A 17,319-nucleotide genomic window follows, 5' to 3' on the forward strand; every position below is an offset into this window, starting at 1 on the left:
ATTTAAGTTTTCCCATCCTGGCCCCATGACCTCATTCAGGGAGCAAAAGAATAATTAAAAATACAAACAGGGGCTTCCCTGGTGGCGCAGTGGTTGAGAATCTGCCTGCCAATGCAGGGGACACAGGTTCGAGCCCTGGTTTGGGAGGATCCCACATGCCGCAGAGCAACTAGGCCCGTGGGCCACAACTACTGAGCCTGCACGTCTGGAGCCCGTGCTCCGCAACAAGAGAGGCCGCGACAGTGAGAGGCCCGTGCACAGCGATGAAGAGTGGCCCCCGCTCGCTGCAACTAGAGAAAGCCCTCGCACAGAAACGAAGACCCGACACACCCAAAAGTAAATTAATTAATTAATTAATTAAAAAAAAAAATATATATATATATATAAAGAGGGTTTCACGAAGCAGCTGTAAAACATCAGGGGTGGGCCCCCTGCAGCCTGCTTTAGTAACCTCCCAAAATAATAAAACAGAAAAGAAGGGGTAGGGTGCTAACACACACCCCTCACTGCAATCCTCAAACATCTCCTCAAGTGCCCTATGAATGGGGAGGTGACAGAGTAAGGAATGGAGTGCAGTGGATGCCAGGTCAACAGGTGATCAAGTCTAAACACCCGAAGGACACCTTCCATGGGAGTGAGGGGAACGCAGGTTAGAACTGTTGAGAGGTAGACGCGAGCTGAGGTTTACCATCGGTACCTAAATCTGAGATCTTACCATTAAAGGGGCTCCCATGTTACCCAGAAATTGTTAAGGTCCAGGGAACCCAAATGGCCACGTCAGGATGTTCCTCAGCTCCTATATTTACTGACCCCAGATACACCATGAGTTGAACCCATTTCTACACCAACACTAAATCTGAAAGCAACTGCCTTGGGCCCTGGAATGAGCCTGCCCAAGTTCCAGTGCTGCCCTGGCCTTAAAGCAGTATGACGCCAGCAAGTTCTTTTTCCTCACTGTCCTTATCTGTGAAGAAGGAATAAAAAAATCTACATCATAGGACACCTTTGAAGACTAAATGTGTACAATCCAAAGAAAAGCACGTAGGCAACACCTGGCACATGGCAACAAAATAAATGTAAGTGGCATTATTATTTTAACTGCAATTAAGTCACTGAAAAGTGACAATTATTCCCTAACAAAGGAAAAAAGAGAATCTTCAATATCAAACTAAAATTTTATCTGAATGAAAGAGAAAGTACATTCAAAAAAAATTGTTTTGGGGGGTTATAAAAGCTAATTCACAACATTATAAAACAGAGAGAGGGGACAGCACAAACAGCCCTGCCTGGAGGCAAAAAGAGGAGGTATAAACAAGATTAAAAAGTGACCAGAGGGCTTCCCTGGTGGCACAGTGGTTGAGAGTCCGCCTGCCGATACAGGGGACACGGGTTCGTGCCCCGGTCCGGGAAGATCCCACATGCTGTGGAGCGGCTGGGCCCGTGAGCCATGGCCGCTGAGCCTGCGCGTCCGGAGCCTGTGCTCCACAACGGGAGAGGCCACAACAGTGAGAGGCCCGCGTACCGCAAAAAAAAAAAAAAAAAAAGTGACCAGAAACTCATCTCTCAGAAACAATCATGTTCATATTTTTACACAGTCACTTCCAATCTTTTTTTTTTTTCCTGGTAACATAGTTTATCACTGTAGTGTTCTACTTTGCTCACAAAACTGTAACAAAAATATCTGTGCATATCCTTAAATTATCCTTCACCATTCTTAGTATCTTCTGGGTACTCCTTCGGAATCCCTAAAATTTCTTAGGATTCTACTTCTTCCTGCGAAGAACTCTACTCTAGTCTCCTTTGGGGATAGAGGTCACAAAAATTTTAAATTAGTTTTTTTTAATATCCTTTAATTTTGATGTAATTTACATTCTTCTGCAAAGTCTATTTTTTAAAAACCAACCTGCTCTTTTTTGCTGTCCATTAATTACTCTAGATTATGGAAAATGGAAAAAGACTGAATCTCTCTCAAAAAAAAGGTCTAACCATTTTTACAACAGATAAAGTGAAACCAGTTGGGTGAAAATAGGTTATTTTCACTTTTAAATAACTTTTACCTTTTTTCTGATTATAAAATGGTTTTTGTCATTTTTTCTATAGTAAAATACCTAAAAGTTGACCAAAATTATCTCTACCATTATAATGCACAGATAGTTCACTCTAAGATTTGGTTTCAACATTTCGGTATATTTCTTTCAATACATAAATACGCACAGCATAAAAAGTAACACACAGAAGTCAAACAGAGAAAGACAAATACCACATGATATCACCTATACGTGGAATCTAAGAAAATAATACAAATGAACTTATTTACAAAGTAGAAATAGACTCAGATGTAGAAGGTGGACTTATGGTTACCACAGGGGAGAGGGGCGGGAAGGGATAAATTAGGAGTTTGGGATTAACATATATACACTACTATATATAAAATAGATAAACTACAAGGACCTACTGTGTAGCACAGGGAACTCTACTCAAAATCTTACAATAACCTATAATGGAAAAGAATCTGAAAAAGAATAGATATATACATATGTATGTATAACTGAATCACTTTGCTGTACACTTGAAACTAACAACATTGTAAATCAACTATACTTCAATTAAAAAAAAAAGTAACACACAGCTGGGATTTTTGTAATACGTAGTTTTATGCAGCCAACACCTTCCCTTCGATATGCTAAAAGCTGACATCCTCAAGGGAATGAGAGAAATGGCCAAGAAAGTAGTAAATTACAGCAATACTGAGATATAGCAGGTGAGGTAGAATTAAGTGGCATGTGTTTCAAAGGTTCTGGTATTTCTGAAGGGCAAAGAATGAGCTAGAAGCAAAAGTAAAGAGCACAGGCGACTTCCGGATCAGGTGTCCTCAACAATGAAGGTGAGGCGGAAGGCAGAGCCTCTACTTGCAGAGCTGCACGAGCTGCCTCAGAAAGAGCCAGAACAAAAGGCAGAGAGGTGGAGGACCCCAGGCAACTTCCTGATGACAATCCTTAAGTTCCAGAGGACACAGGAAAAGATTTTTTCCAGTAGCTTGTTCTTCGCCCAGTTCTTTATGGGAAATGAAAGTTACCAAGTATGTGTGTTAGGTTCTTAATAGACTAAGTTAGATTCCATTGACCAGCTGACCCATTTCAAATGATAGGCTGTCTTCAAGTGTTGCTTACCGTAGTTCATGCCTGAGTATTGCTCACTCCCATTTAAATCTTGAATCTCGCTGAAATTATTTTGGTGTATTTAAGGTAACTATAGGCCCCTGACCCCAGGGTGGGTGTGATAAATGAACTTCCACATAAGCAAGTTGTGCATGGACAGTTTCTCTGGAGCCCCCAGGAGACGCTGATGTGTCCCCAGACCCTGAGGCCCGGCTGGCTTCACGGGCAGGTAGCCCGTGCCGTCACCCACAGCCCTGCGCTCAGAAGGTCGCGCACTTGATCTAATGCTCTGCCATCGCTGTCTTGAAATTCTTCATTTTTGAATAAGGGACCCTGTCTCCTCATTTTACACAAATTATGGATCAGTTATGCCTGAAGGTTCTCATCCAGGCCAGCCCTGCCCTTGACAGATGAGGTACAGACACAAGTTATACAGTTAGTGGAGGGGGGAAAAAAAAAAAATCAGGATTATAACCTAATCTTCTAAACTAACTATGTAATGTTCTTTTTACAAACGCTGTGTTCTCCTGTCTACAGGAGTATTCTGATACATCACAGTATCATTAGACTAAGTGTTCTACTACCTACAGAGACTCTTTTGAAGTTAGGACTAATCTACATATATACACTTTGACATATTTTTAAATTATATTACCTTATATCACTGATCTTGGAGGGTGTAGGGAGGAATGTACTCTTTTAGTCATTTAACTGAACAGAATGTAGAATCTTCAAATACAAATTGACGCATAAATTACAAAACACAAGAGATTTCGTTACCTACATTCCCAAATGCAGGGAACAACTATACCAAAATAACTTAGAAACAAAATCTACACAAAAACCATTAGTCCTCAATTTCTAAGATTATAAGAAGTTGAAGGTCAGGTAGCAAACAGCACAGAAATCCCCATCCTTCTCCTTGTATGTCTTTCAGGATGGGTTGAGAGTCTGTCCCAAAACTCACTCACTGTGTTTTTAACAAGGTTTGAAATTACATTAAACATAACTTGAATAGCTTTTCAATGAGGACACTTCCAAAATCAACAAAAGCGTTGAAAGGAAAAACATCTACCACCTTCTGATCAAAATCACATACATTATACTGTTTAACAGTTCTCAAAAAAACTCTTTATCCAAGACCTAACAGAAACCATACATTTCCTAGGAAAACAATAAAGGGCCAACAGCAACTGTGAACACCAATACATTAGTGAATAGGGAGGCACAAAACACAGGAAAGAAATTCCACTGGAACTGTTAGCCTATCTGGGAATAAATATCAAGTAAGACATACAAGTAACAGAAGAAAGTTAAATTAGCATTGAAATGCCTTAAATTTAAAGTGGAGGACTGTTTTGTCTGTTTCATACAGAGCAGACTTAGACTTACACAACAGAGGTTATCCTTAGAACTGCCTCACAAAGTGCAGAATAACTATGTCACACTGCCACATGACTTGTTTCAAAGTTGCTAAGAGAGTAGATAGTCAAAGTTATCATAACAAGGAAAAAAATTTTCTTAACTACACGAAGTGATAGATATTAACTAAACTTATGTGGAAATCATCTTGCAATATAATAAGTGAAGTCATTAAGCTGTAACCCTTATACTTACACAGTGCTGTGTGTCAATTATATCTCAATAAAACTGGAAAAATAAGGCAAATTATGTGAAATTTTGATTGTAAAAACATACTTCATGACTTTTCTGAAAATAAGGGAAGAAAAATAAATTATAGGAAATGAATTCTTGAAAAACAAAGCAAAACAAAACAGAGCCGCCTGCAGCGGAATTCGGAGCCTCCCTTCCTGGAAAACAGTTTGTTACACCAAGAACTGACCAGAAGGTGGCAACGTAGCCTCAGTTTCTCGGTACCAACAGATCAGCCTGGTCTTGGTTTAAGGATTTTCATACACCAAAGAAATCAAAACTACACCTCTCAAACATCTTTTTTAGGAGAAAGCTTCCGTTTTCTTACATTCTGAATGTTGATCTGTAGTTCCATTTTGTAGTGATTGAAGTCTTTGGCAAGTTCATGGCCTTGATGATAGAAAGTAAACATTCCCTGAAAAAATGACAGCATCTAAAACAAAGGAGAGAAGGTGACATTAGCACCCAAAAAATCTCAGTGAAAAAAATAAATTAAAAAGCCACGTATTTTGCCTCATCTAATTATGATTCTATTGAAGTACAATAATTAAAAGGAAGTCACTAGAATTCAACTAAATCTAACTGCATATTATTCATTAATTGGTCCCTATAAAAAAAATAAAAGGATTTGTGATTTTTTTTCCTTAAATATCAGAGCCATTAGACAGCTTTTACAGTATGCTGTATAGGAGAAATGGAATTCTACATCACCCATTTGTCCTTTTGAGTCAAGAGAATCCCTATATTCATTTATAATTGAAACCTTATCACTATAGGTTGATAGGACCTATAAGGAAAGTGAAATACAGATCAAAGAGCTAAAAGCTCTTTCGAAGGGCATCCAGTGCAGAGTAACCTCTCTGTTTTGTTGACAAGGATGCTCAGTGACTGGAGCAGAGAGGGGCAGAGGCAGGGCAGTAATTAAGCCCTGAGTTTCCTACAAACTCTCCACCTGCCCCCCTTGATCAGAGGGCACTGCTTCTCCCCCACATGTGAGAAAATCTAGAGTAAGAGTGATTTGGGGTGAGGGTTAAGGAAATCCTGAGATTCACTGTCTTCAGAATGTCACACCGCGTAATGGTAAGGAATTTGGGACTCTGACGTCAAGTGGCCAGCAAGGGTCAATTCCCAACTGGGGCAAATTACTGAAGTTTCTCTACTTCAATTTCTACATTTGCTAAGTGGGATAATTAAAATATCTCCTCAGTAGGGTACTGTGTGGAATACATGCATGATCACAGAAAAGTACTTAGAACAACAACCTGAACAATGACTGGGCACTGTAAATGCTCAGTATATAAAATGTAGGCCATTATTATGATTTCACATAAAAAGAAAGCTTTAAGGAGGTTTTCTCTAATTGTTTAATTTAGGGTAATTCAATTACTCCACTGGACCATAGCTTCCACGAATGCTAATTTTTAATGAATCATTACTTGTTTTTTTTTGGTTTGTTGCTCAACATCATACACACAGTGGGTAAATTGTATGGCATGTGAATTATATCTCAATAAAGCTGTTTTTTTAAAATCACATGCAATATAGTCTATGTTAAAATTAAAGTGAATCTTGACAATCATGTATCTCAGTGTACCTCTGGTTTTTTTGCTAAAACCCACAGTATAAAATACCCTTTATATTTTGATTCAAAAGATACATATATTCATAGATATGTTAACATATAAGTAACTGAAGCTCTCAGAGTGCATCTATATAAGCACAAAAAAAATCATGTGTTTCTAAAATAAGTATAAAGAAATGTCAGAGGGCTTCCCTGGTGGCGCAGTGGTTGAGAGTCTGCCTGCCAATGCAGGGGACACAGGTTCGTGCCCCGGTCCGGGAAGATCCCATATGCCGCAGAGCGGCTAGGCCCGTGAGCCATGGCCACTGAGCCTGCGCGTCCAGAGCCTGTGCTCCCCAACAGGAAAGGCCACAACAGTGAGAGGCCCGTGTAACGCAAAAAAAAAAAAAAAAGAAAGAAATGTCAGAGTAACTTACAAAATAGTTTCAAATGTTCCACACACTGGTTCTTAACTTAGGTTGCATAAGCATTGTGAATTGTATTAGAAATAGTTGGTTACCAATAATTGCTGAAAGTACCAAGGTTTGGATGGATGCACTTGCTTTAGAACAAACTTGAATAAAGATTATCCCATAAATATCCCACGCTCACTCACATTCCAATATAATTTCTTTCATGCGGACTTTTTTTTTTAAGGGTGGAGTTACAGCTAGGATGGCAGAAGTTGTACCTGATTGCAGAGTCCTTGAGACCATATAGCAAAAGGAATAATACTCATTACACATTGCTGTGCAAATAAGGCCGAGAACCACTATTTAGAAGTGATTCTTTGACTTCATGGCTCTGGGTGCACTGTGTACAATTTACGATGTCTTGCTTCGTGTTTATGCACCACAGCCTCTAGCAACCATAAATTAGATCTTCAAAGAAACACATTCCTCTTATATCACGAAATTCGACTAGCAGAGCAACTTGCTATTTATACTTACGGGTTCCACAAACTCAAACTTCTTCCTCTCTTGGATTTCCTGAAGCTTACACACATATTCAAGAGACAGTTCGTAAAAGTGTTGCCGGTTCTGTTCCACTTGGATATCTGCCTATGTTAAAATAATGGAGGCCAGTCAAATTAGAGATGGTTCGGAGTGAAGCTCTTTGCCCGAGGTCTGCAAAACTACAGTCCATGGGCCAAATATAGCCTGCTGCCTGTTATTCTAAACGAAGCTGTACTGGACCAGCGCCAGGACTACTCCTTTATGCATCTTCTATGTAGACTTGCGGGTACAACAGCTGACTTGAGTGGTTGCAACAGGGACCTCGTGATCTTCAAAAGTCTAAAATATTTACTAACTGACTCTCTGCAGAAATAGTTTGCAAACCCCTGCTCTCTGTGATGAGACTGACCCCAAAGGACAGAAGATCAAACAGTAAAAGGCACTTCATGAAAAACATACCCAACCACAACTGACACCCAAGGTGGAACCGCACACGTAGAACCCAAATTACACAAACATTATTTCCATTAACAAATCGCCTAAGGATGAAGTGGCCTGGGAAGGAGGGCTGAGCAAATTCCAGCCGCCACAGCTCTCAGGAGTGAGGGCAGCAGGTGAGGAAGTGGCAGCACCATCTCAAGAACTTGGCTTTTGCAGAGAGGCCTGGGCTGGAAGCCCATCTGCAGGCAGTCACTCTCCTAAGTCCTCACCATGTCCTGTCCCCTGGGAGGGAACAGGCACCAGATGGTCAGGAGACCGACTATTCCAAAGAAAGGTTCCAGCTTCTCTTGTCTAACTTAGAAGGGAATTGAGAGAGGGGATGGCTCCACAGAGGAACAGTAGTGAAACCTCTGGTCTTCAGAACTGTTCTTACAAGGCATCTTGTAGTTCCTAACTCAGCTAATTTTATGTCCAGAAGTATTTATCTGGACATTTCTCCAAAGAGGCCATATCTAAGCACAGAGAAAGATGCTGAACATCACTTGTCATTAGGGAAATAGAAATCAAAACCACAAGATACCACCTCACACTTATCAAAAACAAAAAACAAAAAATATCAGAAAATAATCCAAAAAACCCTACCTCCCCCCACCAAAATAAAAAACAAAAACAAAAACAAAAAACCAGAAAAATAACAAGTATTGGTGAAGATGTGGAGAAACTGGAACTTTGTGCACTGCTGGTGGGAATGTAAAATGATGCAGCTGCTATGGAAAACAGTATGGCAGTTCTCTAAAAAAAAAAACCTTAAAAATATAATGACCATATGATCCTGCAATTCCATTTCTGGGTATATACTCACAAGAACTGCAAGCAGGGACTCAAAGAGATTCTTGTACACACACATTCACAGTAGCATTATTCACAACAGCTAAAGGGTAGAAGCAACCAAAGTGTCCACCGACAGGTGAAGGCATAAACAAAATGTGGTCTACAAAGATAATGGCGTATTATTCAGCCACAGAATGCAAGGACATTCTGGCACTGCTACAACATGCATGAACCCTGAGAACATTATGCTAAGTGAAATGAGCCAGTCACAAAAGGACAGATGCTGTATGATTTATCTTAGATAAGGTAGCCGGAACAGTGAAATTCACAGAGACAGGAAGTAGGATGGTGGTCGCTGGGGAGCTGGGAGCACAAGGGGGCTGGGAAGTTAGTGTTTAATGGGCACAGTTTCAGTATCTCAAGTTGAAAGGGCTCTGGAGCTGGAATGTGGTGGTTATTGACAACAGTGTGACCGTATTTAATGACACTGAATGAACTGCATGCCTGAACTTGGTTAAAATCATGCTTTGTTGTGTATATTTTACCACCACAAAAAGTTTTTAATTTGGGGGAGAAAAAGTATTTATCTAACAGGTGATAATTTTTTTGGCATCATATCCTTTTTTAATTAAAGTAATGTTTAACTATAATAAGAGTGTTTGTTACTAAGCCAAAATGAGAATTTCTACCTAACACTCATAAAAATCATGATTTTTTTTATGCCTCTAATATCCAGAGATGGAGAGTTCAGCCACTAGCAGTTAACAGACACCACTCCCAGGAAAAACAATGTGAGTGTGTTGAGTATTTAATAAAACGGAGATAGGGGAGGTTAAGGGTGGATTTTTCATGTTATTGTTAGTGGGAAATGTCCTTCAAGAAAATGACACCAGGGTCAGATTTACCAAGGTGGTTTTTAAATTTAATTTTAGTGGATTCTCTCGCCTGGCTGTGCTACTGCAATTACCCCGGCATGGCAGGTCAGCTTCTATCCACAGCTTCCTAATGCTCTGGGTGTTCAGAACCACTGTGCCAGGTGCCGCGTGATCGATCACAAGAAACCCTGGGACTGCGGTTAACCCATAATTTACAACAATGCCACAGACATCCAAATTATACCTAGCAGCACCGTCCTTTAGCCTGACTCAGTCTAAAAGGCAATCACTATATATGTGATGTAAGAAAAAGTGTATGTGGTCTTTGTCTCAGGTTCCTGGCACAAATCTCCTAAAACCCTTGGAATTTCCTGAGCGAGAGAAGTGTCTCTAGTCATTTTGTAAGGAGCCCCTTTTGAGAGCCCTTGAGTTTATGCTAATGAGGTGACTTAGGGTAGGGGCCCAAGATAGCACTAATTAGAGGGGTAGAACTTTCGGCTCTACCCACCTATTTCTGGGAAGAGGGGAACACTATATATTAAGTTCTATAACAACTCTTGAACAAGAGCTCATGAGCTTCCAGGTTGGTAATGTAAAAAATTAATAAACGGAAAACTCACCAGAAGGGGGAGCTCACATGGCTTCAGACCATCGCAGAGCCCAACAAGAAGAAAGACCACTCTTCTTTCCTGGCTAGGACCCAGCCCAAGAAAAGCCAGGGACTCTTTACTATAGCCCTCTCAACTCTCTTTCCCTCTCAACAAAAGTGTTCTCCTTCCCTTGCCGTGCAGAAACTTGCCCTTGGTTTCCCATGGTTGCAGACCCTAAACTGCAATTCTCTGCTGATCCTGAATAAACTCATCTTTGCTGGAGAAATACCTAGCCGACTATTTATTTCAGGTTAACAGGAAACACATCCACTTGCCTAGAGAGTGACGTACTGCAGTTGAATGAGGACAGAAGTTTCTGCACTTGGGACCCTTCCAGACCCCACCCTGTGCACCTCTTCATCTGGCTGTTCAACCATATCCTCTATATTACCCGTTATAATAAACTGCTAAACTTAACTAAATGTTTCTGAGTTCTGTGAGCCGCTCTAGCAAGGAAGGGGTCATAGGAACCTCTTCTCTGTAGCCAGTCAGAAGCACAGGCAACAACCTGGGCTTGGGACTGATGTCGGAAGTGGGGTAGTCTTTTATTTTTATTTTTTTTAACTGAATTACAGTTGATTTACAAGGTGTTAGTTTCTGGTGTACAGCAATGTGATTCAGTTATACACACAAACACATTCTTTTTCACATTCTTTTCCTTTATGGTTTATTACAGGATATTGAATATAATTCCTTGTGCTATGCAGTAGGACCTTGTTGTTTATCCATTCTAAAGATAATAGTTTGCATCTGCTAGTCAGAAGTGGGGCAATCTTGTCCGACTGAGCCCTTAACCTGTCGGATCTGATGCTGTCTCTAGGTAGTGTCAGAGTTGAGTCAGTTGCTTGGTGGTGTTGGAAAACACACATTTGGACTATACTTTTACTACACCAAGCAAAAGTCATTTTTTTTAAACAAACATAGAATTTCAATTTGATTATCATCTCATTTCTGACCATTCCTGCTGTTAATATGCATAAAAGAAGTAGATCACTCACACAAAGATATTCAAAGGATCTATTTCTCTGGTCATATTTACTGAAACATAATTATTTGACGACTCAGTGTCGACTTAAAAAAAATGTACAGCGTGCGAGCTGTGAGTTCAGTTTGATTTGGGGCAAAACGAGGACTACAGCCCTGGAGCAGTTAGTTCCTCAGAGCTAGGCTAATGACTTAATCCTTGTAGAGACAGGTGGCAGGTGCCAACTTTTAATTGGCATCAGGAAACAAAAATATACTTCAAAAATCAGCAGTCATGGAATGTTCTCGAATATCCAATTCTTGTTCTAGTACAAATATTAATTAGAATTTCGGGTTGTGATGGAGGCAGAAGCCATTGTGCCCAATAAACAGAGCTACAGGTAAAGGTACTAATAGAATTACTAAAATTGCCAGCCTGGTGTCCGCCATAATTTCCTCTTGTTATTTTCATTGGAAACAAGAGGAAAGAGTAGATAACAAGTTTCTATGCCTTTGGTCAGTACCAGTCTCAGCAACCTTTATTAATCTCTTGAGCACCTCAGTTTACTGAAGGTTAGCAATGCATTAGCCACTGCCCAAAGTAACCAAAATCCAGATCTAACCTTTTCCCCATTAAAGAGCATCCCCCTTCTTACGGCCTTCACGCTTGCAATGGAAAGCTAGGTCAAGTGGGAGTCTGTATGTCTGTAAAGAGCAAACAGAGCAAGACAGCCAAGAAGATGTAATTTAAGTGAAACTAAAACGATTCTCCTTGAGGGTCTCTTCAAATTTCCCACCTGGAGTTTAATTATCTTTGGGAATGATGAAACTGTCGAAGCCCTAGCTCACAATCTTCACACCTGTTCATTGGGTAAATATTTATTAAGTGCCTATTCCCCGACAAGTCTCATTCTAGGCATTGAGGACAGAGTGCTGAACAGAGCACAGCTGCTGCCTGCAAGGAGCTTATATCCTATGGGAAGAAGCCATGTAACAACGGAATATGTAGTGAGTCAAAAGGCTGTCAGAGGGCTTCCCTGGTGGCGCAGTGGTTGAGAGTCCGCCTGTTGATGCAGGGGGCACGGGTTCGTGCCCCGGTCTGGGAGGATCCCACATGCCGCGGAGCGGCTGGGCCCGTGAGCCATGGCCACTGAGCCTGCGCATCCGGAGCCTGTGCTCCGCAACGGGAGAGGCCACAACAGTGAGAGGCCCGAGAACCGCAAAATAAAAAAAAATAAAAAGGCTGTCGGAGTATGAAAAAAAAATAAAGGAGAGTAAGGGGGACACTCTAAATAAGATGGCTGGAAAACTTCTCTAGTAAGGAGAAGTCTGAGTGGAGAGTATTTGGAAGACTGTTTGAAGGAGTGAGGCATGCAGATCTGGCAGAAGGATGAACAAAGCACAGGCCCTCAGCATGGAACCAAGCCAGAGCAAGGCAGCCATGTGGGTGTGAGGGCAGGCGGGATGCGCCCAGGGCCTCTAAAGGGAGCTGTTAGGAGTATTTAGAGATGAAGAGAAACATGAAGGCTCACTCCGCTGTTGTACAGAAAATAAACTGTAGGGACACCCTGGTGAAAGCAGGGTGGCCCTTGCAGTAACCTGTGCGAGAGATGCCGGGTGACAGGGGTGGGGAGTCAGGAGAACTGGCCATATTCCGAGAATATTCTGAAGCTAAAGAAGACATAGGCTGATGGTCTAGATGTGGGGTGAGAGCGAAAGGGCCAAGACTGACTTTACAGACTTTGCCTAAACAACAGGTAGAATGATACCTCATTAGATAGTGAGGAGGAGATGGAAAGTGACCCGGCGCATGAAAATCCCTTCAGGATACCTGAAAACAGAGAGCAGGGGAGAAGAGAGGTAGAAAACTGCTAGCATAAAGAGAGCCTCGAAGAGCAACAGCTGTCATTTCAAAAAAGACAGAGGGTAGGAGATGAGGAAGTACATGTAACAAGTGCATGGTTTCCTACGTAATATGGAAGAGAGAATGGAGCCCTACCCACAGTACTGGAGTGAGGATCAAATGGTACAAAAGGACCTCTCTCTTTTACAGAACGTCAAATGCCATCTAAACGTCCGTCAAAAGTACTAGCGAGGGCTTCCCTGGTGGCGCAGTGGTTGAGAGTCCGCCTGCCAATGCAGGAGACACGGGTTCGTGCCCCGGTTCGGGAAGATCCCACATGCCGCGGAGTGGCTGGGCCCGTGAGCCATGGCCGCTGAGCCCGCGCATCCAGAGCCTGTGCTCCGCAACGGGAGAGGCCACAGCAGTGAGAGGCCCGCATAACGCAAAAAAAAAAAAAAAAAAAAAAAAAAGTACTAGCGAGACAAAAGAAAACGTGACGTGTAGGTAATGTCAAAATAACCCCGCCACACACACACACACACACACACACACACACACACACACACACACACACAGCGTTTGCAACTAAATCTGTGACATGTAAACATAACCCAGGTTTATTCTACAATGTTGTCATTTTGATGATATTTCACTAAGCGTATATTATAGTGGCACATCATGCCTGGATTCCTTATGTGTTTAAAAATAAACAAATGGAAGAAAAAAAAAATCACACTTCTGTGGGATGAGTCAAGATCCTTACAGCTGCAAACAGCATTATGTTTAAGGAAAGCATATGTTACAAACTGTAAACAACTGAGTTTCCATTCAAGTGTGCGAGTGAGGAAAAACAAGTGGCAGGGGATTTAAGAAACAGAAAGAGAAAATGAGAGACAAGATATAAATTCCTTTCTTCTTACATACAGCTCCCTCCAAAAACAAAAAAATGAGTCTGTTAACACAAGTAAAACAGATGCTCTCTTTCCAATGAAGGTGAAAACTCCTGAATCGTCAGTGTTAAGATTAATGCTGCCTTCACATAAAAGCCAAATGGTGGAGGAGCTTATTCAATTCACTTCTTCAAGAAATCTTGAAAGCCAATTAATGAATCTATTCCTGAAAATCATATATCTGTTCTCAGTTATGCTGGTTAAAATGATTGTTCCTGTGAAAATATACTCAGAACCAAAACTTTTAATACTATGAATCCACACTGCATTAATCACCCTAAGAGGTCTATATTTTACATCTTGTTCCAAAAGAGCTCTTTTATTCATGGTGATACCTGGTCATTTTTTCCACCTCTAATAATCCTGGATGTAATGTTTTCAAAAGAAAAGCACAGTTTTTTAAAAAAAAGACATGCACTGATTACTGAATTTTAGAAACAAGTTAACAGAAAAATAAAAACAATACCTCTTGTAAATGTGAGTCTTTCTTTTTCGCTGATAAATTCAAATGTTTATCAATTAGGCTATAGTTCTTTTCTGTCTCTTTGTCAAACTTCTTTTTTTCTTCCTACAAATCAGAAAAACATAGACAACTGTGATTACAAAAGGGAAAAGAAGGCATACACATAGTTAATCCATTGGGAAACTCAAAATATGAAAAATATCCGAAAATAAAAGAAAATACCACGAAGTGTGAAGGAGTTATCTGGAAAATCTATCTGCACCCAGGCCATACTGCTTACTACTCATCAAGACAGCATTAGGATTGAAGAGTCACTTATTTTTTTCTTTTTTTCCTTTAATGGGGTTTTTTCCAAGCCTGTTATTTTTCAACTCTTCATATGTATCAGTGTTTGGAATTAATGCCATTCACTTGTCCTTCCATTCAAAAATATATATATTTTTAAGATGAATACATAATAAGAACATAAAGTTTAAAAAAGCAAACTTGCTACAGTACAGATTTTGGCACAGAAATGGAATTCACTTAAAACTGAGTAAGTTTTGATCTACATTAAAAAAAACATCATCATCACCACTGGGGCAGTAGGAAATATCTTAAAAGATCTTCCCAATTGTTCAGTATGAATATCACAATAAAATCCTCTGACCAGGAATGTCATCTACTCACCCAAACCTTAGGAGTGATTTCTTTAACACTGTCTAGAATACTAGCAATAGGTCGACAAGGTCTAAAATAATACTGACATACTTGTACCAAGATCCTTTGGTTAACATTACAAACATTTCTCAGGCACTGCCTGGAAACAGCATTTGCTTTCCTTTTGCTAGAGTAGCTTTTTTTAATTTTTTAAAATTTTTTTTTCAAATTTTTATTGGAGTATACTTGATTTACGATGCTGTGTTATTTTCAGGTGTACAGCAAAGTGAATCAGTTATACATATACATATATCCACTTTTTTTTTAGATTCTTTTCCCATATAGATCATTATAGAGTACTGAATAGAGTTCCCTGTGCATTTTTATTTTTTTAAATACATCTTTATTGGAGTACAATTGCTTCACAATGCTGTGTTGGTTTCTGTTGTACAACAAAGTAAATCAGCCATATGCATACATAGATCCCCATATCCCCTCCTTCCTGAGCCTCCCTCCCACCCTCCCTATTTCACAAGGAACCAAATTTTTTTAAGGCAGCAGCGAAGACAGAGTATCTCCCCAACACTGCTTGCCAAAGGTAAGTAGATTTCTCATAAACATTTCAGAGCACCAATGAGCACACACGATGTCATGCTGTCAAAATGTTTCCATTAACTTCAAACTGTCACCAACTCTCCAAGGCCTCCTGAAAAGGAACATTCCCTTCCCTATTTTCCAACTTCTGTTTTCTAGGTCAAAAATAATGGATTAAAAATAAAATAAAATAAAATAATGGATTCTCCCAGCCTTTTCTGGCATGATCTTTTCCCTATTAAGCAAAAGGAGTAAACAAAGCACAAAAATTCTGTTTCTTCACATTTATTATCATTTTCTCACTCCACGGGACTACAGACTGTTGTGAGAAGCCAGGAAGGGAGCTCTGCCAGCCCACCTAAAGACCCTAAATTAATCCCCATACTGATGGAAGAGACAGACTCGGGAACTGTTACTTCTTCCCATTTCTACTCCAAGTTTAATTACCAGCTAGCTGCACATCTTTTGGGGGGGGATGGGAACACCTAACAATACAGAACCTTAGTTTTCCTACTGAAAAGATCAGGGATTTGGTTTTGTACTAGAGTTCATTCTTAGATCCAATCCTAAAATTCTGTGATCCTACGGTTCGCCTATGTATGAGAATAGTCAAACTTCTGTTGAAACAGAAGCACATTTTTTCTTTATGTCCTAGGTCTAATTTACAACTATTTTTTTAAAAGCTTAAGGCATTAATACTACATGGTTACTCTCTTTTCTGCTTTTCATTATGACGTACTTCCTGAACGATTTTAATGACTAACAGAAAATAAGCTAAAAAGAACATATGGCCACTACTTCAAAATCTCCACTATTTTTAAAAGTTCATATTGCAGAGCATGCACTGGATTAGCTGTCAGAGACGCCGGTTCTAGCAGCCACGCATTGTTCTGTGACACTGCCCCAGGGTCACAGCATTCTCTGAGCATCAGTTTCTCAGGTTTAAATGAGATAGAAATGGAGGTGACACAGCTGCATTTACCGCAAGTACGCTGCAAAGCGAGACCATGTGGTTAAACGTGCTCACCATCTTTGCAGATTAGCACTTACCAGAGAACACTGAAAACATTTTTACTCCTTTGATTTCATGTGAATCACAGAAGGGGACAAAGGATGCAATGATGCTAAAGTCAGCAGTCAAAACACCCCAGCACATGCAGCAATAGGGGGGTATGTAAATTAGCATGTGGGTTAGGTTGGGAATGAAAGAAAATGGTTCTATCAAGGCTCTGTGAAGAAAGAATTTAGCCAAGAAACAACATCACGCCCACCAATTAGAGTGGAAATACAATTGTTCGTACTTGGTATGGTATTATACAAACGCTACTGTGTTTTGTTTTTGAATCTTAAGACTCAGATAATTGTTTCTCCTTGCATTTCTTCTCAAGGTCACTATAGAATATTCTGTTTCTTTGTACTCATATGACTTTTGGCACTTAAATAATATGAATTTTAAAAGGAATTGTGTTCAAGCAGCATTCAGTACAGAATGGAGCCTTTTTTCTTCAACACTGCAATATAGGGTACACATATATGTATGTGTGTGTGTATATATATACATATATATATAATAAATTGAGCAATGAGACAAAAGGCTCTATCAAGGATCAAATTAATACAATGAAAACATTTTTATGAAACAGCATCACTGAAGTGAGTCTGAGTCAAGCTGGTAGTAAAACTCAGTAAGGAAAGGTGGAGGCAAGGGCAAATCAGGTAGCCCACATCTATTCTAGGGCGGC

The 17,319-nt window shown here is 40.2% G+C and overlaps 1 protein-coding gene across 3 annotated transcripts in view; it reads right to left on the reverse strand.

Moving 5' to 3' along the window:
* ARHGAP10 (Rho GTPase activating protein 10) overlaps positions 1 to 17,319 on the reverse strand; it is a 335,363-nt gene that overhangs the window by 203,562 nt on the left and 114,482 nt on the right. For all 3 annotated transcript variants that reach the window (XM_089912398.1, XM_022599764.3, XM_022599763.3), the window contains 3 exons: positions 14,348 to 14,449; positions 7,323 to 7,433; positions 5,140 to 5,244 (listed from right to left, as the gene is read on the reverse strand). In XM_089912398.1, coding sequence (XP_089768524.1) covers positions 5,140 to 5,244; positions 7,323 to 7,433; positions 14,348 to 14,449 — 318 coding nt within the window. The remainder of the gene's footprint in view (positions 1 to 5,139; positions 5,245 to 7,322; positions 7,434 to 14,347; positions 14,450 to 17,319) is intronic.

Source organism: Delphinapterus leucas, chromosome 5, assembly GCF_059928025.1.
Source record: "Delphinapterus leucas isolate spDelLeu-1000000601 "Yukka" chromosome 5, BTC_Dleu_Yukka2, whole genome shotgun sequence".
NCBI classification, from domain to species: domain Eukaryota; kingdom Metazoa; phylum Chordata; class Mammalia; order Artiodactyla; family Monodontidae; genus Delphinapterus; species Delphinapterus leucas.